At 43.3% G+C, this 23,444-nt stretch overlaps 2 protein-coding genes across 17 annotated transcripts; both read left to right on the forward strand.

Moving 5' to 3' along the window:
* The first annotated feature begins 383 nt into the window (after positions 1 to 383).
* On the forward strand, positions 384 to 1,173 carry LOC125534314 (uncharacterized). Its single transcript, XM_048697570.2, has one exon. The coding sequence runs from the start codon at positions 575 to 577 to the stop codon at positions 839 to 841; it is 267 nt and encodes an 88-aa protein (XP_048553527.1). The 5' UTR covers positions 384 to 574; the 3' UTR covers positions 842 to 1,173.
* Positions 1,174 to 7,260: 6,087 nt separating this feature from the next.
* LOC125540076 (uncharacterized) lies at positions 7,261 to 12,435 on the forward strand. Of its 16 annotated transcripts, none has more exons than XM_087545132.1 (8): positions 7,261 to 7,761; positions 8,828 to 8,915; positions 9,272 to 9,310; positions 9,603 to 9,678; positions 9,807 to 9,878; positions 10,618 to 10,709; positions 11,298 to 11,338; positions 12,061 to 12,435. In XM_087545132.1, exons 2-6 carry the CDS (start codon positions 8,845 to 8,847, stop codon positions 10,669 to 10,671), a joined length of 312 nt encoding a protein of 103 aa, XP_087401258.1. In that variant the 5' UTR covers positions 7,261 to 7,761; positions 8,828 to 8,844; the 3' UTR covers positions 10,672 to 10,709; positions 11,298 to 11,338; positions 12,061 to 12,435. The 16 variants fall into 16 exon arrangements, 4 of the variants coding, with proteins under 4 accessions (XP_087401258.1, XP_087401259.1, XP_087401260.1 ...); XM_087545133.1 differs by having other exon boundaries at positions 7,262 to 7,761; positions 10,615 to 10,709; positions 11,264 to 11,338; XM_087545134.1 differs by having other exon boundaries at positions 7,262 to 7,761; positions 10,615 to 10,709.
* Positions 12,436 to 23,444: the final 11,009 nt, after the last annotated feature.

The following is a 23,444-nucleotide window of genomic DNA, read 5'->3' on the forward strand; positions in this document are numbered from 1 at the left end:
TCAGCCACTGAGAATGGGCCCTGCCACGTGGCACACATAGGGATATGGCTGGATACGGTAGAAAGCACTGTATATATTCCGAAAAAAAGCACTGTATATGAACGAGAGGACAGCTTAAATGACAAAAACACATATTTTACAAGTTTATGCACTAAACTGAACGTTGCGTGCAAGTTATATGACTTCTAGTGTATTTATCTCCCGTGAATTATACACCTAAAAGTAACTAGTAATTGCGTGTGAGCTGAGATCTCAGATCGACCGGCCGAGCCCACTCGCCACGGGTGTATTTCCCAATTCCGCCCTCGTCACAATCATAGCTCTTGCCCAGATCCAACCAAGATGCGTCCTCTCCGTCTTCACTCACAACGATGACGACGATAATAACAACTCATTCATTACATTTCGTTCGCGCTCGCACCCGGGGAAGGCCGCAACCGGCAACCCCGCCACCGGCAAAGCACCCACCCACCAGCGTCCAGGGCAGCATCTAAAGACAGAGCCTCACCGTGGCGAAAGAACAACAAAGGACCTGGAGTAGAGCTGTGGACTGAGCCGAGCTAGCTAGCCACCGATGGGGCTCCACCTGCTGGTGGCGTTCGCGGCGGCGAGGGGCTTCGCGCAGGTGCTCCACGTCTCGGTGCGGTTGCTGTGGCCGCTCAACACCTGGCTGCCGCTCGCCTGCCACATGCCAGAGGCCTGCGCAGTCGTCTGCGGCGCGCTCGCCGCCCACCTCGCCTGGCTGCGCCGCGCCTACGCGCGCGGCGGCACCGTCTGGGGCCTCCGAAGCCGCGACGACTACGACGTCCTCCGCCAGGCGCTGCTGGACGTCTTCTACTGACCGAGTTGCAGGCAGAGCGCCGCCCGGTGGTGGCGCTCGCTGCTTCCATTGCTGTGGCGTAGGAAATTCATGGTTTAGACGCTGTTTCAGCTTATTCTATTGGTTTCTTGTTCACTTGTATTTACCGAGATGCGTGGTTTATAAATAATCTGCAATTGTAAAACTGATCTGTAAAAAGAGATGAATTCTGCTAGAACTGGCGGGTCCTCTGTTTCGGGATGCTGCAATCAGCGATTTCTTCTTATGAGATTATATTTTTTTTCTTCTAAAGATTAATTCGCGACATAGTTGTGGGCTTGGAGTAGCAACACCGACAATCAACACTAGTTTAAAGATTGGAAAACGTTTAAAGCCGGTCGACCAGCTGAAACTCCGCCGGTCAAGTCCACGCTGACAACAAGCCCACCCACTACCGCTTAAGCCTGTCTCTATTATCCGGCATGAATCAGCGATTTATTCTTATGGGATTATATTTTTTTTCTAAAGATTAATTCACTGTCGGCTTGGAGTAGCAACACCGACAATCGACACTGGTTTGAAGATTAGGAAACGTTTAAAGCCGGTCGACCGGCTGAAACTCCGCCGGTCAAGTCCATGCTGGCAACAAGCCCACCCACCACCGCTTAGACTAGCCACAATGGGAGTAACTTCAGCAGTAACATCGAGTCCAACTCAGCAAATTTGCTTATGTGGCAATGAGTTAATGAGGAGAGAGGTAGTGGTAGTAACTTAGCTAGTTACCGTAACATCACATGTCCCAATGCAATATGAGTCTATAACCTAATAAATGAAGCTATGCATGTTATCACACTTATGTTACTACCCACTATGAAGATAGTAACATGGTCTAGGAATACGTGTATGTTACTAGTGTATGTTACTCTTCATTATGGCTAGTCTTAAGCCTGTTTCTATTATCCCGCACGAATCACTCCACCATTTGTTCCTTTCCCTTATCCTCTCGCCCGTCTTCTCCCCGTTCCTCCCCAAATAAACTCTTGCCGGTGATGACCACCGTCGATGTCACGAGCAGCCGTCATCCACATGCCCCCGCTGCTCCGGCGAGCGGCCACCATCCACTCACCCCCGCGCTACTCCGGCGAGCGGCCGCCATCCACCCGCTCCGTGCTACTCCGGCGAGCGGCCGCCCATCCATCAGCACGGCTGTGCGGAAACCCAGCTTGCGGTGTGGGATAGGGTGCTTCAAACGGCGGCGACCATGCTACAACGGCGACGAGCGGGAGTGGCAACTGGTGGCGCGCGACGGCTGTGACCAAGGATGACCGCATGCTTCCACAGGTGCTGCAAACCACAAGCAATTTTGCTGGAACTTGCCGTTAGAGAAGCTGGAAGCGACAACGCGATGAGCTACAACCAACATCGGCGGCGACTCCAACATGCTACAACCGGCATTTATTCTTGCTTGTACTGGCATCACAATTTGCTGGAACCAGTGTCTTTTTTTGCTGGAACCGGAAACATTTTGTGCTACCATCTTTTTGATTTGCTAGATCAGACCGAGTTTTGCTACTACCGTATTTAATTTTGCTGGAAGTAGCCTGGTTTTTTGCTACAACCGTCTTCTGGTTTTGCAACGACGGCCATTTTCTGCGACCGGCGACGGCGACGGTGGCCATTTTTGATACAATCGTGTCAAATTTTTGCTACTACTGTCTGTGTGTTTTGCTACAGCCATTCATGATGCTTTGGTGCTTTTTTACGACTGAGATATGAGCGGCAACTACGAAGATGACATTTTTATTGCAACAACCTTGTTTTTTGCTACTACTGGAGACGTGTTTTGCTACATCCATTCACGAGGCCATGGTGCTTCAAGCGCGGCGGCCAATTCCAGCAGCGTTTTTGCTACAACTGTCTTTGAATTTTGCTACATCCATTCATGGATTAGTTGCAACCGCGACGAGTGTTGCATGTGTCAATGGCCGGCGGCGACGGAGTTGTGACGGCTTCATCGCCCAGTTGCGGCCGACGGCGGAGGTGGCTAGCTGCCATCTGTGGGGAGGCTGGGGCGGCGAGGTGCAGCCTACTGCGAGGTCAACGACCGGCGGGGGGGGGGGGGGGGGGGGCGTCCCACGGTGCAGTGCGGCGAGGGGGCGGGTGTTGTGTGGGAGGATTTTCTCGAAGCACTAGTAGAAAAAGGGGCTTTGGTCCAGCCAGAAAAGAGCATTAATCCCGGTTGCATTACGAACCTGGACTAATGTGAGCATTAGTCCTGGTTCAAGCGGCGAGGGCACCATACAAGCATTACTCCCGGTTCAAATGGGACCTTTAGTCCCAGTTTGTGGCACGAACCGGTACTAAAGGGTGCGATGAGACCTTTAGTACCGGTTCGTGCCACGAACTGGTACTAATGGTGCAATTTTCAAATCCTACCCCCCCCCCCCCCCGCCCCCTTGGTGCATCGCCTTTTCAGTTTTGTAAAAAGCAAAAGAAAATGATAGAAACTTCAAAATTTAAAATCCTTCGAGAGGTAGTTATGTTGGTAGTTATGTTACTACATCTACTAGTTAGGAAAATTTAAAAACTTAAATTTGGACATGTTTTGCAAAAAAATATAGGGAAAATGTAAAACCGCTATAACTTTTGCATACAATGTCGGGAAAAAACGTACAATACATCAAAATGTTCGGAACGAAAATCCGCATCCGATGGAGACCGCCTATGGCCTGTTTGCAAATTTTTAGAATCCTCAAATTCTAAAAGGAAAAAAAGTTATGCTCAAATTTCAGTTTTTTTTAATTTTTGTTAAATCTGGTCAAACTATGGTCAAACTACTTATTCAAGAAGTATTAGTGTTACTAAATAATTATTCAAGAATATTAGTGTTACTAAATAATTATTTCAGTTTTATTGTGTTAATACAAATGTTTTTGAACTGTCGGTGTGTGTGTGTGGGGGGGGGGGGGGGGGGGGATGGGGGGCACAAAATAAGGTTACCACTGATATTTTGTATGTATTGTATTCACCCCATATTAGTTCCTGGTAGTATATATTTTTGTAATTCTTTTTGAGGTTTATGTATTCATTTCCGTTTCCATAAACAAAAATAAAAAAATTGTCATAGCACTTTGTTTTGCTCATTACCGCTTCGTTTTCATCTCCATCTCAAGATAAATACGTAGCTTCATTGCTAATAAACACAATAAAAATAAAAAATAAGTATGCTTCACGGTTCACGGCTCATGGATTATATTCAACTATACCCGGCAATTCTCTTGCGAGTGGAGAGATCATAAAATATGTTTGGTTTATTAGTTGTTTCTTTTGATTTGATTTAAATCACTAATTACACCATACACAAGAGGATTAAACGAATCCTATGTGTCTAAAAGGAATTGTGCCTCTCCACTTAATTAGGCCGCTTCTAATGCTCCACCTTGTGTTGATGCTAAGCTAAACCAGATAGGCAGAAAGTGAAGTGGCAGGGTAACTGAAGAGGAGAGGGATGGTTTTGGTGTCTCAAAGAAGAAACAATGCCAGCCACCAGGCACTATGTATATTTGGATCCCTTCCTGATCTTCTAGTCCATATTCTCTTTTCCCCCTGCTTCTTGAGTGTCCACATAATATCCTACAACTAACTACTTGAAAGAACCTTACCTACAACAGACTAAGCCCATATGCATTGGAGAGTTTAATTTCTTAGGCCCCTTCATACAGTTAGAACTTACTCTAAGCAGATATGCATTTGGGAGAGTCTTTATACTTCTTGCGGGATCCAATGTTGGAACTAACATTAGGGCGAGCCATCTCTTTTCATGGCAGAGTGTGTTACTTCCATATTCAGACAACATTAGAAATACTAGCAAATTTATGTTTTGGGAACAGTAAGTTCTACTTGGGGTCCTTCAACTTGCATAACATCTACATGATAAAATTGACAATGTCAACAAAAGTCTAAACAACTTGCTATTGTCAACAAGTCAACGAGAAAAATACACTGAAGGGAAAATTCAAAGGATGAAGCCCGATGTGAAATAAGATCAAGATGGTGGAGAGATGAGTGAGCTGGTCCAGTATGGACCATACTCCATCATCCCTAGCCCATCATGGACTAGTGGACGAGATTATCGTAGTTGTCCCTCCTACCGACCACCTTAAGGGAAACATTGACAATTTGTCAAGTCCACTAGCCTAATCTACCATGTGCATGTCCCGTCACTCTCATTTGAACCAAATCAAGGGTAGAGGCACATAGGTCCTAGACTCATGTGAGAACCTAGGGTCGAGTTTGAGGTTTCCGTTGAATCGGGACGACTTCAAGGAAGAGAAGTTTGGAGCTGACCTCACAAAGTCTCTGATGACCCCAAGTCTTGGAACAATCTTCCCTCGATACTGCTCCTAATATAGGATTAAGCTGCGATAAAAAAGACGACCTCACATATTAAAAACAGTCAAAGTATCACTTTGATGAGTGTATGGTGATCTTTGGTATAAGACCGTCGTACACACCCCATACTGAATTTGTATCACAACAACACTAAACTAGAGATGTCGCCTAGTAAACATTTTAAATTTGAAAAATTGAAACTGAGAATTCGATAATAACGAATTAGCATTATTCAAAGAGTTTGAAAGTGGAACACGAGAAAGAAAGAAAGGTTATTGTCACTTCTGAGGCACGAGAGGAGCGAAGAAAGGAGGGAGCACCTCATGGTGGTGGACATGCGATGATTGAGGTTTTATCTTCCCCTAGGAGGATGAAGCTGGTCCTCATGCACACATGTATGATAGGTAGTTTGTTTGGTGTAGGGAATGTTAACATTTGCTCCGGTATTCTTCACTTTGGCTAGGCCGTCAAAATGTAGATAAAGTTTCATAGATTTTCTGATTTATTGAATGTCGTCACCTCTTTCGCCAGAGAAAAACTAAATGAGGTATGTATTTTTTGTAACTTGAACAAAACAAGGACTGTATTATATCAACGCAAGTTACATGCAAGTCTTAACACCACGACTTCACAAAAAGAAAAGATTCAAGTCGCAACACTACCATAGAACAAACAAGTTTGTACAATTCTACATGCAAGAACACCAGGGAACTAGCTAGGGTGCGTGTTCTTGTGCTGTTTCCTCCTCTCCTCCATCGGAAACTACTAGAGCACGGGGTGCTGGTAGCATATGGCCTTTCTTGATGAAGAGAACATAAAGAGGGCTCTCCTGGTACCCCTCCTCGTAGATATCCACGCCGAACAAACGCATGGCTTTCTGCTTGAAAGCCCATACCTCCACCACGTCACCCACACTGAAGCCGCAGTTGTTGATGAAGTCCATGTACCCCTCTCCTTTGATGATGCAGACGCCGCTGCTCTCCCACCGCGTCAGTTGCAGCTCCCTGATGCCGGCGTCGCGCTCGATCACGAGCACGGGAAGGCCGCCGTGCTCCCTTCCCCTTCTCTTCTTCGTCTTCTCCCCAGGAACCTTGGGTAGCTTCGGCAGCCTTGGTCTCGGGGGTTCCACGTGCACCAGGTTGGCGGCCTGGCGATCTAGGTGGGAGAGGACCGGGCGGAGGTTGCGCATCACGCCGTCGATCGGGAGGCGGAACCGGTTCTGCTGCGGATCCACGTCGGTGGCGGTCACGGTCTTCTCGTCGATGAAGTGCACGGGCAGGTCGACGCGGAGCCTCAGGTACGGAAGCAGGCCATTGGGTGCGCGTATCCCCGGCGGCTCAGCTCTGACCTTAGGAGCGCTGGCAGCGAGCGGCACGGCCTTGATGGGCTCACCGGCCACGCCCACGAGTGATGGCACCAGTGCACCCGCGTCCGCCGAGAGTCTGGCCGCATCGGCCCGTTGCTGTGCCGCTGCAGGGTCGTACACAGCCAGCGTCCGCTTGGAGCCTGCGTAGCTCGGCGCTGCCCTAGGAAGAACGATATGGCTCTTTCCGGTGCCGGGACACATCGTGAATGTGTTCGTCCTGTGTCGCGGGCTCCCGGCAAGCAGTTTACGCTGGTATGCGGTTGTCCCGGCGGGATCGACGTGTATCGTATGCGGTTGTCTCGACGACAATGGATGATGGATGGATGCAGAGGAGGAGACCGCCGACGTCCCCGTATATATGGATCCATCGGCCGATCAGCTACGCCCTACGGTATCTGATTCCGACTCGAATACCAGATGAATAGATGATGATAGTAGGTCCGAATCCAGCTCAAATCCGGTTCCGTGTCGTTTTACAGATGCAGTTTTTTCTTTTCTGTGAGAGATAAGCCAAATGCATTTGGATGGTCGATCGTTTTGCTAATTCTTGCGCCCTGAAAAGAAAAAACCTAAATCCTAAAAAGTGGTCGGGTGCTCGTTTGCCGTCGCGAGCACTCGCGTGGACAGCCGTCCGATGCGAGGCGTAGGCGCGCGATCACGACCAGGTGTTTTGTTGTCGGGACCGTTCGTCGTTCGCCCACGACACGATATCGCCTGGGTGGGGCCGCCACTTCTCGCCCGTTCGGCGGACATCTCGAAACTGCCCTGGAGAGCGCCGCTGTCTCTCCCAATCCTCTCTCGCCCTCCTCGCTCTCTCCCTAATCCCCTCCACATCCTCTCCTCCTCGCTCGCCGCATCTGCACTCTACCGGAGAAAGCGGAGGTCGTGGTGCGGGCCTCGTGTGCGCGCGACGAAGGAGGGCGGGTGCTTCGGTGGTGCGCGCACGCTCGGTTGAGGAGGGACTGGCTTTCGGTTGTCTGCACGTGCACGGCTGAAGGAGCGCCGAGCTGCGGTGTACATGCGACTGAAGGAGCGCTGGGCTGCGGTGGTCCGCGCGTCGGAGGAGCGCGAGGCTGCGGTGGTCCGCGCGTCAGAGGAGCGCGAGGCTGCGGTGGTGCGTGCGGCGTGTCTGCGGAAGGCGGAGCTTGGTGCGGAACGCAGGTCGCCGGTGACGCTGCGGTGGACTTGTTGCTGAAATCGCGAGGTAAGGTCCAACTGCACCCTCTGTCTCCATTTCCTTTCAGATCCACGGGTGAGGTTGGTGGTTAGGGATTCAACATCCCCAGTGTATGGTTTTGTTTTGCCAGATCCGTAGTTCTTCGAGGTTGGGAATATCCTCACAATACTGTACGAGTTGGCAGAATCATACTATTTGAGTTGCCTGGCTCTAATCTATGAGTTGCCTGGAATTCATGTGCTCTGAGATTTGGGGACGTAGGGGGGGGGGGATTTTTGGGCAAGTTGATTGAATAGTGTATTTTTGTTGCAGTTGCCTGAAACTAATGTGCTGTGAGATTTGGCAGGGAATCAATCCAACATTCAGGTGTAGCTTTTTGCGATGTTATGAATTGCCTCACAATACTGTAGGATTTGTCTGATTCATACTACGTGAGTTGCTTCGACCATGTGAGCAGTTTTTTTTAGGGGTGGGGGTGAAGGGGGTTTTTTTTTGGAAAAGTTGATTCAATAGTGTAGTTTTTTGTTGCTTGACATCTCAATTCTTGATTTGTGCTGGAATAAGGAAGCTCACAGATCGATCTGCCTGCTAACCGTTCGTTGTGTGCGGCCTTGCTGATGTGTCGTGATCCTGGCCGCTCGGTGGCTCCGGTTCTGGATCGTTTCGCCTCTCCTCTCGTTCGCCCATTTCATCTACAGGTGGGCTGGCACACGCCATCGCGGGTGGTTCTCCTCTCTGTGGGTGACCACTTGGGTGTGAGCGGTTTCTGCGCCGGGGCGAGGAGGCGTGGGGTGGGTGCGCTTCATCGACGTGCCCGGTTGTCGTTCGTCGGCGGGTACACGTTGTGGCCCGCCGGGTAAGCTGCCCGGCTGTGATTCGTTCGCACGGCACGTCGGCACCGCACTGTTCGACGGCGCGGAGGGTGGTGGGTGGGTGGACTGTCCTTATCCTGTGTTGCCGCCTGCCTTTTCTCCTCCCCTCTTTCTTTCGTTTTGTTTCGGTGCTCTCTCGTCTTCATCGTCCTGCTTCTGGTCCGCGAGTCGTCGCTAGGGTTGTCCTTTTTCATTGTTCACTGCCTCACCACCATGAGCAGGAGGTTGTGTGCAGGACATGAGATCACCATTTTCCACTCCAACATTAGGTGGCAATTCATCATTAACATCATCGGGCAATTCATTAAGGTCGATCATCCCCTGCTATTAGGTGGCAATTCATCATTAACATCATCGGGCAATTCATTAAGGTCGATCATCCCCTGCTGCATAAATTTGCTCAAAAATTGAAAAAGGCACACAACTTACAAACATTTTTTGGCAAAGTTAACTTGTTGTAGTGTCAAATAAAGGATAATCCACATAATAGCGGCAGGGGAAGCAACCAGTGAACAAAAGAATGAAAGAAATCCAGTCACATGAAACAACAAATTTTTTGATTTCTTTTTCCATAGATTCATTCATCAATCAACATAGTTTTCTTGTTCCAAGCTAGAAATCTACATAGTCTATAACATCATGGTTTTCTTTTTTACATTTTGCAGGATACAAATCAGAGTCAGAAAAGAGCAGTTGCAGATGATGTGATGCAGACTTTTTGTTCTGAATTTGGAGGCGGTTTTTGAACATATGTGAAACTTTGTAGTACTACTTTTAAAAGACATGGTGATTTGTTTTAGTTCAATGTTTTACTTTGCGTTGAAACTATGTTTCTTGTTTAGGGACAAGTTTCTTTATTGATATGTGCCACTTGCACAACATTTGCAACAATGTGTGGTGGGGGTATTAAAAAAGTTGGTTCACACCCCACAATCCGTCATTGGTATAAACCATCTTTGGTTTTTTGTTACTGTTTTTTATTTTTTATTTATGCAGGGGTATGTGTGATCTGGTGCAGTCCAGCAAGGTATTAACTAACAACAACTTAATAGGAATCAACCACAGTATTAAGGTAATTTTCTTTGACAATCTGTTATTTACAACATGTTTCATTTTTGTTAGGATGTAGTTGCCTAACAATTTCAAACAGTTGCTTAACAAGTTGACATAGAGTTGCTACAATTTCATATACATAAACAGAACCAGTGTTGGGGAGGGGACTCCTTTTTCTTAGCAAGCATGCATATAGTCATGCAAGTTCAGGGATCAAAAGTAAGTAGTACTTGCCTGCAATATTGCCAACAGTTGCCTAATTTTTTCCTACATTTCTAGTGTGCCAACGGTTCCCAACATTTTTTCCTTTGTTTTTTGTTGTCCAAAGTTGCCTAACATAAACACACAATTTGTCTGACACGTAACCTAGAACCGGCACACCTAAAATCACGGGTGCACTAACTTGTTTTGCTAAAGTTTTATCAACACACACAGTATATATTGTTGTAGAAGGGCACCTTTTCTCGCAAGTACGTGTAGAGTCATGCATGTTTAAGTTCACTTCTTCACACAAGTTGCCTACAAATCCCCTGCAATTGCTTACTATTTCAAAGTTAGTTGCTTACAATCTTGGCATTAGTTGCTACACAACTTTTACAAATAGCACCACACACATACATACACAATAGTTGCCTACAAATTACATACTGTCTGCTTACTATTCAGCATATTAGTTGCTCGCAATCATGGGAACAGTTGCTGCAAAACTTCCATAAACAACACCAAACACATACACACACACTAGTTGCCTACCAATTGCCTAAAGTTGCCTACTTTTTCCCAGTTAGTTGCCCACAATACTGATAACAATTGCTACCAAAACTTTTATGAACAACATCATATACATACACATACACTAGTTGCTTGCAAACTGAACTCTTCTTGCTCAAACCAAGCTCCCCAGTTGCTTAACAAGTTTTTTCCCCATCTAATTACGTTTTGTTTGCCCTTGCAGTAGATGTGCCGGAATCTAACCAAATGGTGCCCAAGATCTCAAGAAAGGAGGAAATAGGGGAACTAATTGTTGTCTTAAACAGGGGATAAAAAAAGGTATGACTTGTACCTTCTTCCCCCAGGGACCTGTGATTGTTTTCCCCACAAAACCATCAGTTGCCTGCAAAGCATTCTGTACTTGCCTACATCTCAACACAACTTGCCTTACAAAATCAAAATACCTACAACACCAACTCAGCTGTTCATGCACCCTACAACCTACAAACCCAAAACACAAACTAGCCCCCAAACCGCCAAGGAAAAACAGCCTAAGACATGTTCTCCAAGGGCTTCTTTATTTTTCTTTCTAGCTTACCACAAACTTGCTAATGTTAAGCATGTGACTTGCCTGTGTTTTTATGTTGGCTGCACTTTTTAAGAATTTAGGTTCTATTCTTACCCAAAAACCATTAGTTGCCTGTAGAACATTTATGTACTTGCCCAAATCTCAACACAAACTTGCTTAGGAACACCCACACAGTTGCTAGTTGAATACATATTACACAGCTTTTGGATTACTTTTTTGTTCCAACGCACATGAAGTTGCATGCATTGCCCCTGGATGTTTTTCTTGTTCATTCATACCTAAGACTTGTGTTATCTCTATCCAGAAAAAGAGGAAGATCTGAAGAGACCGAACAGGAGAAAAAGAGGTAGATCATGCTGAAGGATATCCTATAATCAAGGTAAATTAAACTGCACAACAGTCTCTCTTGTTTTTTAGTTGCACATTTACTTATATTCTTCTCATATTTTCACTGTTGAACCAAAGAACAATGGAAACAAATGCCCAAGAGGAATGTTTTTCTAGCTTCTTCAGGAGTTGCTTGGACAATATTATGTTTTTGCTTATTCTTATAATGCAAGTTGCTCCAACCAGCCATTGTTTTGCTCCACATATAGCAAATGATCCGCTAGGAGAAAGCCTTGTTTTTGCCCTTCTTTTCCATACTGAGCTCACTGTTCGTCCTCTTATAAGGTACAAAAAGGTTCATGTTTTGCCATGTCATAAGATACCAAAGTTGTGTGTATATCCTATACTTAGTTGCTTCATGATAGCACTGTTTTTGCTCAAACAGAATGTGTAATTTGCCAAGAACAAATTCATAAGCAAGTAACAGAATTGTAACACGTTGTAAACAGAGCATGATAGCACTGTTTTCATCATTTTCAGTAGCACTCTTGAAAAAGAAGTTGCAGGACAATTTAGATGAGTGTGCAGTTTGTAAAAAACTGCACAAAAGAGTCCAAAAATTCCAGGAAGAATCAATAAGACAGAGGAGTAGGTGTTTGGCAAATTAAATGGAAGAGATGGGCAAAGCTGATCTCCCTGTGTATTTTTGCTTAGTTTCCTTTCAGTTTTTGTCAATTTCCTTTGGCTGACAACCTCCCTATGCCGCCATTGCAGGGTGAACCAAGGTTTCTAGATCAGGGCAAGGAGGCACACCTCTTTTTCATAGCTTGGGGGAGAAGAAGATGGGGATGCGTGGGTGGGTATGGTCAGAAGAAGGGAACGGCTTGGAACCACGTGACGGGGGGACCAAGCGGAGTTGGGTTGTGGGAGGGTGGACATGCAATTCGCGTGATACAGTGGTGGACCGGCCGGTTTCCTTTTTTGCCAGGCGGACCAAAACATTCCTTTTGTGGCCCGCTGCCAGGGATCGCTAGGGAGCAAATGGCTGCTCCCTAGACGCGTCCAAGAAAAAATAACCCTGGACCAAATTTCAAGGGGCAGTTAAAATAATTGCTGTTTTTTAGCACAATACAATTAAAGTCGCTCACATATATGAGCATAAACTCGCCCCTATGAATGCACACACGCATACCCTACCCCTATGAGCATTTTCAAGAGACTGAACCGGTATAGCATCTTGAGATTTTACGAAGTCACCACATAAACCTCGAAGTTGACGGGAACATATCCTATCACTGAATGAACATAGCCGAAACCGTAGCCCGTGTCACTATGTAAGGACACTAGAAACTCCACATGTTGTTAATTTGGGTTTTATTATAGCTGACTAGATCTCTGGGGTCTCGGACTTTTTTTAATTCTATCTCACATGGTATAGGTGACTGCTCGCTTTACTTTTGTACGGGAATATTAGAATAACTAATTGCCAGTTTAGCGACGGGAGCTTGAAAAAGTCAGTCAAGCAGAGTCGTCGTACCTGCCTCGGCCTTGAATAACTTTTGAAGCACACTGTATTTCAAACCCATGAGCCGTATTTGGAGTCAGGGGACGCTGATATGGAGCGTGATTCAAACCCAACCACCTAAGAAGTGCGAAATTTCAGCCCGATTTCTTCCCCCGCACCCACTCGTGTCAGTGGCACAGCTGTTCGTACGACTGTCACTTCCATTCATGCTAATGGCGCAACCACTTTCCATCGAGAAGTTTTCATATTAATGGTCGTTGCCACATTTTCCACCAATTTCTCACTTGTGCGTGAAAATTCCATCACAATTTTAGCCGGACGCGCCTGTTTGCGGTATATAAACCGGCCCACTTCCTCTGGGTGGCACCCATCTTCCCTTCGTGGGCGCTACTCCACCTTCCCCTTCACCGATGCCACTCCATCCCTCCCTTCATTTGCGTTGCTGATGACCCACAAGTATAGGGGATCAATTGTAGTTGTTTTCGATAAGTAAGAGTGTTGAACCCAACGAGGAGCAGAAGGAAATGACAAGTGGTTTTCAGTAAGGTAATGTCTGCAAGTACTAAAATTGTAAGTAGCGGAGTAGTTTGATAGCAAGATAATTTATAACGAGCAAGTAACAATAGTAGTAGCAAAAGTGCAACAAGGTAGCCCAATCCTTTTGGGGCAAATGACAGGCCAAAACAGTCTCTTATGATAAGCAAAGTATTCTTGAGGGTACACGGGTATTTCATCTAGTCACTTTCATCATGTTGGTTCGATTTATGTTCGCTACTTTGATAATTTGATATGTGGGTGGACCGGTGCTTATGTGCTGTTCTTACTTGAACAAACCTCCTACTTATGATTAACCTTCCCGCAAGCATCCGCAACTACGAGAAAAGTATTAAGAATAAATTCTAACCATAACATTAAACTTTTGGATCCAATCGGTCCCTTGCGGAATAGCGCATAAACTAGGGTTTAAGCTTCTGTCACTTTCACAACCCATCATCTAATTGCTACTCCACAATGCATTCTCTTAGGCCCAAATATGGTGAACTGTCATGTAGTCGACGTTCACATGACACCACTAAGGGAATCACAACATACATACTATCAAAATATCGAACACATATTAAGTTCACATGATTACTTGCAACATGATTTCTCTCGTGACCTCAAGAATAAAAGTAACTACTCACAAATGATAAACATGCTCATGATCATAGAAGTATTAAATAGCATATTGGATCTGAACATATAATCTTCCACCAAATAAACCATATAGTAATCAACTACAAGATGTAATCAACACTACTAGTCACCCACAAGCACCAATCTATAGTTTCGGTAACAAGATTGAACACAAGAGATGAACTAGGGTTTAAGATGAGATGGTGTTGTTGAAGATGTTGACGGAGATTGTCGTCCCCAAGATGGAAGAGTTGTTGGTGATGATGATGACGATGATTTCCCCCTCAAGGGGGGGGGGGGGGGGGGAGTTTCCCCGGTGGAATCGCTCCGACGAAGGGCAAAAGTGCTCCTGCTCAAGTTCCGCCTCGAGGCGGCGGTGCTCCATACCGGAAGTCCTCTCCTTATTTTTTCTATGTAAAAATGACTTATATATCATATATCAGAAGATGGGCACCGGAGGTGGGCCTGGGTGAGCACAGCCCACCAGGGCGCGCCTGGGCTCCCTAGCGCGCTTAGGTGGGTTGTGCCCACCTGGTGGGCCCCCTCTGGTAGTTATTTGCTTCAATAATTCTTAAATAATCCATAAACAATCCTCGTGAAGTTTCAGCTCCTTTGGAGTTGTGCAGAATAGGTAGTCTGACGTAGCTTTTTCAGGTCCAGATTTCCAGCTGCCGGAATTCTCCCTCTTTGTGTATACCTTGCATATTATGAGAGAAAAGGCATTAGAGTTACTCGAAAAAGCATTATTATGAATAAAAACATTATAAATAACAGCAAGAAAACATGATGCAAAATGGACGTATCAACTCCCCCAAGCTTAGACCTCAAGAGAAAACCGAAAACGAAAAATATGTCCACGTGCTTTGAGAGAGAGATGTCGATAAAAACAAAATACGAACATAGAAGCATCATGTTGAATATTATAACAGGAGCAAAATTAAACATAAGACTTCTATCATGGAACTTTTATCATATACTTCCCATGAATAAGTAACAATTGATCACACAATCGAAGTATAAAGCAAAAACTCTATTAAAAAACAACAAACTATGTTCTCAGTCAAGTTTGCAACTACAATTCATCATCTTTTCGAGAAGGGTCACGTATCGGAGCCTTTAGGCAAGTCCACATACTAAACCATCATATAGTCTTCTATGATTGCTAACACTCACCGCATACACATGAGCAAAACGTTTCAACCAGACACATAGAAAGATAGGGGCTTATAGTTTCACCTCCCAACGTATTCACCTCAAGGGTGATGTCAACAATAATAACTCATTCTATCTATTTTCAACTGGACATATGTGCCTAGATCTTTCCTCACCACATGATGCTTTCCAAAGGAGAAAAATAAAAAGGAATAGAAGGAAAACTTTGACTCTTTGCATAAAAGTAAATACTTAAAAGTAAAAGATAGGCCCTTCGCAGAGGGAAGCAGAGGTTGCCATGCGCTTATTTGTTTGTATGCTCAACCCCTTAATGCAAAACAACGTCATGTTGCATTGTCCCTTGTGGTAGCGGCCTTTATTATGCATTCTGTCGCTTTTATTCTTCACCATCATAAGTTCGTGCAACGATCAATTTTCTCTTACACTAAATGATCTCACTCTTTTAGAAGCAATTTTTATTGCCTTTTTGCACCGATGACAACTTACTTGAGAGATCTTGCTCAATCCCTAGGTAGGTATGGTGGACACTTGAAAATAAGATTTGGGTTTAAGGGTTTTTGGATGCACAAGTAGTATCTTTACTTAGTGCAGAATTTTTGGCTAGCAAAGATAGGGGGCAAGTACCACATGTTAAAGGATCTATGACAATATGACTTCTATGTGAATATAAACAAACATAAACCATTAAGTTGTCTTCCTTGTCCAACGTCAACAATTTTGACATATAATATTTTGATGAGGGCTCACAATCACAAAAGATTTTTAGGATAGTATATTTATATGTGAATCTTCTCTTCCCTTATTAATTCTTTCATGAGTTGCATCATTGACTAATGCTATGTTTGTCAATCTCTAATAAAATATTCTACTTATACTTTTCCTTATGTGGTGTCATCACCTATCATAGGATTAGTATATGATCTTTTCTTTTAATTTTTTCCTTCTCCTTTCTTTCTTATTTCTTTTCTTTAATTTGCAACAAGAAAGTAAAGAAAGAAAAAACTTAAACTAACTTTATTGTATAACTTACACACGATTACAAGGATAGATCACTAAGCAAACTCTCAAATAAGAAAGGATCGAACCAAACTTTTATTCATCAAAAGAAAAAAGATCGAACTAAAATAAGTAAAAGAAAAAAGATAGTGGGATGATACGATACCGGGGCACCTCCCTCAAGCTTGGTGGAAGCCAAGGGGAGTGCCCATACCCGATACTCAGTTCTCTTTTGGTGGTGAAGAAGATGATGGTGGTGATCAAGTAGTATTTTCCAATATAACCATGAGTAAATCCTTCAAACCTTGAATCTCTCGAAGGGCTTGATGAATTAATTCACTGTTTTTCTTCACCTCAGCCATTATGTGTTTATTCTCAAGGCCCCACGATTTTGTTCCTGCACTATTTTCTCTTGGCCGGGATATGTCCTAGTTGGACCGTATGTGCCTACGAGGAGTGTTCTCGAACCCATAATTATGAATCAAATTATGAAAATCGTTATGATGTCACCTTTGTAAGGGCCTCCTCAGTGGGACCTCTTCTTCCGCTTCCAGGCTCGCTTGATTGTTCGATGATCCCATGGCTTGATGAGGGTCAGGGTGAGTAGAGATGCCAGCTAGTGTACCCCTCTCGGAGGCCGGGGGGTGAATCCCGGAGGGACTTTCCTCTTCTTACTCCATAACAACCTCTTCAGCTTCATCCCTCCTTAGATCTTCCTGAACCAACCTTATGTCTCCTTCTACATTGTTAAAGGGTGAGGAAGACATGATGTTGATCTAGTTGAATCTGTCAGAAAACAGCAAGAAAAGAGAACATAGGATTTCCGCGATACGGTGATCAACAGGCTTGGGAAGTATATATAGATTTTTTTATCTTGGAGGACAAGCATACGGAAGAAAAATGGAGTACGGAAGGTGTCCCAGGTGGGCACAACCCACCTGGGCACGCCAGGCAGGCTTGCCTGGTGCGCCTTGGTGTCTTGTGCCCACCAGGGTACCCTTCATGGAAGTTTCTTTATTTCCAAAATTTCTAAATATTCCAAAACTGATAGAAAGTATTTTTGCGTATTTTTCGGAGTCCGATTACTTACCGTATGATACGTCTCCAACGTATTTATAATCCTATATACTTAAGAAGTTCACCCCCACTACTTGATTTATCTTGACATGCAGCCTATCCACCTCAACAGCCTTGCCACATCAGTAACTCGATTTTTTTCTAGCTAATGCCATGTGTTGCATTTAATTATACAAGTGGGATTTAATTTTCATTAGTACGCAACCAGCCTTGGTCACTGAAGCGACCTGTCGTTTCCTCTTTGTAACATAAGCCCACTGGAACAGAACAGCCCACATCCATCCTATCCTCCATGCAGATCTCATCCTCTCCCACAACCAGCGTTATTTCCCCTTTATCTTCTTCTCCTCTGTATGTCTCCACTCAGGAAACAAATCACCATCTTCCGTTGCACAGCTACGGGAAGAACCTCACCTTCAGAAGCGCCAGGGGTGCTGATGGCGTCGTCCAGCTGCTGGACAAGCCTTCGTTGGTCGTCGCCGGCAGAGCCGCACGCGGCTGCCGATTCAACTTGACTGCCGATCGGTCCATGTGATCACTGCCCTTAAATTGATTCTTGCTACACATGAATCAAGCCCCGCAATCTACGCTGGACCAAGCCTCGCGCCCCGATGTCCACCAAAGCTCTCGATGAGTCACATGCGCCACCATCGGCGTCCTCCTCCAACATCACCTGCACCAAAAGGTAGATGGATCTCCTTCCTCTTATATGTCCTCCGATCTGAGCAATTATTTTGATTTATAGCTTTGTTTGGGTGCTCTGATTTGGGTGTTGTAGGAAGCCTTTTTCTGAAGAACATCCCTCCTGCTCCTTCCTTGGCCATGGTCTCATGGTTGTCACCGGAGAGACAGACGCTGCTGCCGGTGCGGTGGGTTCCTGACTTCCAGGTGGGTACCATCGCCTCCATTGACTCCCTGCTCTCCTTGTAGTATATTTATGGTGATTTAACTATTGATTTTCATAGAACAATTTTGGCATTTTCAGTACTATGCATTCTCTTTTGATGTGCTAAAATATTATGCAGCTACTAGATTTGACTGATTCTGATAACATTGTGAATATATTCATTGTTTCATTGAATTTTTTTTAACTTCGATGTGCCCTCATATGGCACCTGCTGTAAGTATTTCAATCTATTTTTGCTCGAGATCTTGATGTGTACACACAAAAAGGGGAGCTAAAGACACTGAAACCATTGGCAAGAAAAAAGCAGTGGCTGAAATTTTGCAACTATTTCTGTTTCTTCATGCTTCCGGTGGACAGATTATAAAACATCACGTGTTACTTGGTAAACGAAGTAAATCAACCAATTTTGAAGTGACATGATACTTAGTGGTGTCTAACTCTGAACCATTTTCTAATTTTCCTTTTCTTCCCGAAGATTACATCCCACACGTGCAACAGTTTGAAGGTATCTGTAAGTTTATGTTTCTAAGGAAAGTCATATACATGTTTTACCGATAATCATTATGGCTCGCTTCCTTTCTTCGCCGGAATTCCACAATAATTAATTCCTCTATACAAGTGCTCCATGTAGATTTAAGTAAAGAGGATATACCATGGATGTATAAAATTGATTATTCTGGGGTTTCATCATTTGCATGGTCGAGGGCAGATCTCTGAAACTGAGAACATTGTTCCAGAAATCATGTACTTATTTTGTGAGAACTGAAAATATGATAATTATGGCCTCTTGAGACAAAGATTCAAGTTTCTTGACACTCATGTGCTATTTTTGCTCATTTTATTTGCTTAGTCACACTCAAGAGTTCCCTGCAGGTGTCACAAGCTCACTTAAAGTTCACAAAATTTAGGTTGTATGATTCACAAGATGACAAATAAAAGAGGTATGGGGTTATGATTCTTCTGCAAACTATATTTCTCCCTATTGGTATTTCATTTGCTTAATTTGTATTTTGACTATGATTCTCATGTAGGACTTTCACCATCCGATGATCGCTCTGCATGATAAGTCTAGCAGTTGTAACAGCTGGTTGAAGCATCGGCTTGGTCAAGAGAAGGAGCACTATTATGGCAATGGGATTCACACATCTACAATGCAGTCAGCTACTGCAGAAAAGATACTGGTGTAACGACTATTTAGGTAACACCAGAGATCCCAAAACAATTAAGGCCTGCAAACATTCTATCGATGCTCTAATTTTCCCTGGTGCATTGTGTTTGCACAGAACATAAAATTTTATTAACCATGTTACCAGACCATTCATGAAGACAATGCTATCATCCTGTTGATGCAACTTCTATTCTTGCATTCCCTTTTTGGGTTCACATTTGCACATATTTTACTATCGTGCACTGCTGAAGATGTCCATTGAATTTACTTTGTAAATGTGCAGAAGTGTTCTTTGATGAATGATGTTGTATGGAAATAGTTACATATACTAAGAAATTTGACTTTTTAGAGAAAAATATCTACCCTTACTATGTTACTATGCAATATTTTAATCATGTTCTCTCTTTCTCACTCTGGCTCAAGTGTCGACTACAAATTCTGCTATTGAAGAATTGTTGGGAAGTGCACTTCACTACACATTTGATGTGGTATGTTTAGAAGGATAAACCTTACGATTCTGTCATGACTAATAACATTTGTTTACCCCCTGTTGTTGGATGGATCAAAGTAAATGTACATGGAAGTTCTGATGGAGAGTTTGCACAATCAAGACTCAAGTTATAGCTAGGTGGTGATGTTTTAGTTGAAGCTTGAAAGTTTGGTTTGTGGGTAAATGACCATATAGTCCTCTAATTTGATTGTTCGTCTATTCTTCAAACTTTGAATGATAGATGGTACGAGGATCGATCTTGCCTAAGTGCATATGTACCACTACAACCATATCATTCTGAAGTATGGTTGTCAACAGAGAATCATTTATTCATTATTGTGATGGTCCTTTTAGCAGAGTTGTTTTTGCGGAGTAAACTATCTATTTAGGCAATAATTCCCGCAGCAACGCGCGGGGAATCATCTAGTTTATGAAGTATTCATGCCGGTATATTATCATTCTTGGATGTTTTACAATCATTTTATAGCAACTTATATCATTTTTTGGGACTAACCTATTGACCCAGTGCCCAGTGTCAGTTGCTGTTTTTTGCTTGTTTTTTACATCGCAGAAAATCAATATCAAACGGAGTACAAACATCGCGAAACTTTTTGGAGTATTTTTATGCACCAGAACACCCAGGATGGGCCAGAGCAGCACCTAGGGGGTGCCCCCAAGGGGGCACAACCCACCAGGGCGCGCCTGGGGGCCCAGGTGGGTTGTGCCCTCTTCAGTGGCCTCCCGCACCCCCTCTTTACCCTATAAATTCCCAGATATTTCAAAACCCTTCGGGGTATTAACCTAGATGAAAGTTCCACCGCCGCAAGGTTCTGTAGCCACCGAAAACAAATGTAGACCCCATTTCGGCACCCTGCCGGAGGGGGGAATCATCTTTGGTGGCCATCTTCATCATCCCGGCGGCCACCACAATGATGAGGGAGTAGTCCACCCTCGGTGCTGAGGGTTTGTCCACATCGTGTTCTTGAGACGTCATGATCTTGATGTATCGCGGGCTTTGTTAATATAGTTGGATCATATGGTATTTTCCCCTCTCTATCTTGTGATGAATTGAGTTTTCCCTTTGAGATTTTTTATCGGATTGAATACTTTTATGAATTTGAGAGCACTTGATATATGTCTTGCATATGAATACTCGTGGTGATAATGGGGTATCGTATTGATTCACTTGATATATGTTTTGGCACTCAACTCGCGGATTCCCGAGGTGACATTGGGGTAATCTACGCATAGGGGTTGATGCATGTTCTTGTCTTTGTTTCTCGGATAGAAATCTTGGGGCACTCTTTGAGGTTCTTTGTGTTGGATTGAGTATTATCAATCTGAAATTATTTGGTGTTATTTTAGTACGAACTCTTGGATAGATCGATCGGAAAGAATAGCTTCGAGGTGATTTCATACCCTACAAATAATTTCTTCTTATGTTCTCTGCTAGATAAGAACTTTGAAGTGATTCTTCGTTCCACGTTAAGGGATGGTTATGTGATCCAATTATATTAGCATTGTTGAGAGATTGCACTAGCGAAAGTGCGGATCCTAGGCCTCTTTTTCAAGCATTGCAATACCGTTTGTGCTCAGTTTCATGAATTGTTACCTTGCTATTTTTTTATTGTTCTTATTGCAAATATCAATATCTAGTATCTGTATTGCACTTGTATCAACATCTCTTTGCCGAACTAGTGCACCTATACAAATTACCATTGTATTTCGTGTGTTGTGGACACAAGAGACTCTTTGCTATTTGGTTGCAGGGTTGCTTGAGAGAGACCATCTTCATCCTACACCTCCCATGGATTGATAAACCTTAGGTTATCCACTTCAGGGGAAATTTCTACTGTCCTACAAAACTATGCGCTTGGAGGCCCAACACAAGTCTACAAGAATAAAGTTGTGTAGTAGACATCAAGCTCTTTTCTGGCGCCGTTGCCGGGGAGGTGAGTGCATGAAGGTATATCTTTAGATCTTGCAATTTAATCTTTTAGTTTCTTGTTTTATGACTAGTTTAGTTTATAAAAAGAAAACTACGTAAAAATGGAATTGAGGTTGCATCATATTATTGATCATCTTTTATAATATCCTTCTTGAAAATGATGGTTCGGAAAATTGTGCTCAATTGTTAGAAGAAGAAGTCAATAAAATGTTTGGCACAAAATATTTGAAAGATGAGCATGATTGCAATGTTGTTAGTACGCATTCTTTTAATATCCAAAATGCTAATGGTTATTGCACTAGTCATGAGAAAAATGTTTCTTATAAGCATGTCAATTTTTGTGGTGTGAATTTGGAGTGCATTTGCACACCAAAAAGGAAAGATAGATTTTGTAAGAAGCATAAATATTTAGAAACGAGAAAGTTGCAAGAGAGGCTAGATGATTGTGCTGAAAGATGTAATTTTTTCGCCATCCTTGTGAACTTTGCAATGAACGTGGGCATTTAAATTGCATTGAGAATCCTTATATTGCCAACTATCTAAAGACAAGAAAACAAATAGGATATGAAAAGAGTACTAATGAAAGGGAAAATATTTCCCAATACCCTCCTAGTGTTTATTATGATGAATCAGGTAACGAGGAGGAGCTTGCTATCCAATCAATCTCTTCAACAAGAAGCTTGAAAGAATTAATTAAACTCACACATGATGTGGTGAAGAATAAGAAAAGAAGAAAGAATAAAGGTAAAAAGGTATCTCTCCCAAATAATGTTTCTCCTATCACCATTGTGCCTCATGAAAGCGAATCAAATATGTTGATGGAGGATGATGATATTGAGTATGATTTTGTGATACCTACCACTTGTTGTAATGATTATGATTGGGAAGGCAACGATATCCCTAATGATCTTGAAAATCTTTTTAGCACTTGCTTGGAAGAATATGATAATAATGTTTGTTATACAATTGGTGCCATTCATGCTATTGATAAGAATGATTGTGATGATATGCAAAACCACAAGCTTGGGGATGTTATGTTTATTGAGTATGATATGTTTCAAGATTTATTTGCTGGAAATAATGCTTGTCCTAAGCTTGGGGATGATTTGCTTAATGAATATGATCCTTTGATTCCTTCTACATTCGATAAGAAAATTTATTATGATGATAGCATGCCTCCTATTTATGATGATTACAATGATGAAAGTGGGCTTGGAAGAGTGTCAACTCTAGGTAGTAGTGATCCCACTATTTTGGAGGGTGTTGAATTTTATTACAGTATTGATGAAAGTGGATTTGGAGAGGTCGTGAATTTATTTAGTGATACATCCACTATTTTGGAAGAGGTTTCAATTGACTATGATAATAAAGTTGTTATCTATGATGCTTATTATGATGACAGGTATCCCATAAAGAGGCTTCTATGCTTGTGCATCATGAAAAGAGTATTGTATATGATAGTTATATTGTTGAATCCATTCGTGATGTTTTTGAAAATTATTATGAGGAAGGAACTTATGCTCTTAGATATCTTAATAATATCAAGTTTCTTCTCTATGTGTTGATTGTTTTGAAGTTGCACTTGTTTTGCCTTCCTATGCTAGTTGATTCTTGTTCCCATAAGTTGTTTTCTCACAAAATCCCTATGCATAGGAAGTGGTTTAAACCTAAATGTGCTAGTCATATGCTTCATGATGC

Source organism: Triticum urartu, chromosome 2A, assembly GCF_056163025.1.
Source record: "Triticum urartu cultivar PI428250 chromosome 2A, HENAU_Tu73, whole genome shotgun sequence".
Taxonomy (NCBI): domain Eukaryota; kingdom Viridiplantae; phylum Streptophyta; class Magnoliopsida; order Poales; family Poaceae; genus Triticum; species Triticum urartu.

What these genes read in the sequence shown, in the direction of transcription:
- LOC125534314 (XM_048697570.2), top strand. Translation starts at nt 575, where the DNA reads ATGGGGCTCCACCTGCTGGTGGCGTTCGCGGCGGCGAGGGGCTTCGCG.
- LOC125540076 (XM_087545132.1), top strand. Translation starts at nt 8,845, where the DNA reads ATGAGATCACCATTTTCCACTCCAACATTAGGTGGCAATTCATCATTA. An exon ending in TCATCGGGCAATTCATTAAG is followed by an intron (nt 8,916 to 9,271) that starts GTCGATCATCCC and finishes TACATTTTGCAG; the next exon opens with GATACAAATCAGAGTCAGAA. An exon ending in TGCAAGTTCAGGGATCAAAA is followed by an intron (nt 9,879 to 10,617) that starts GTAAGTAGTACT and finishes CCCTTGCAGTAG; the next exon opens with ATGTGCCGGAATCTAACCAA.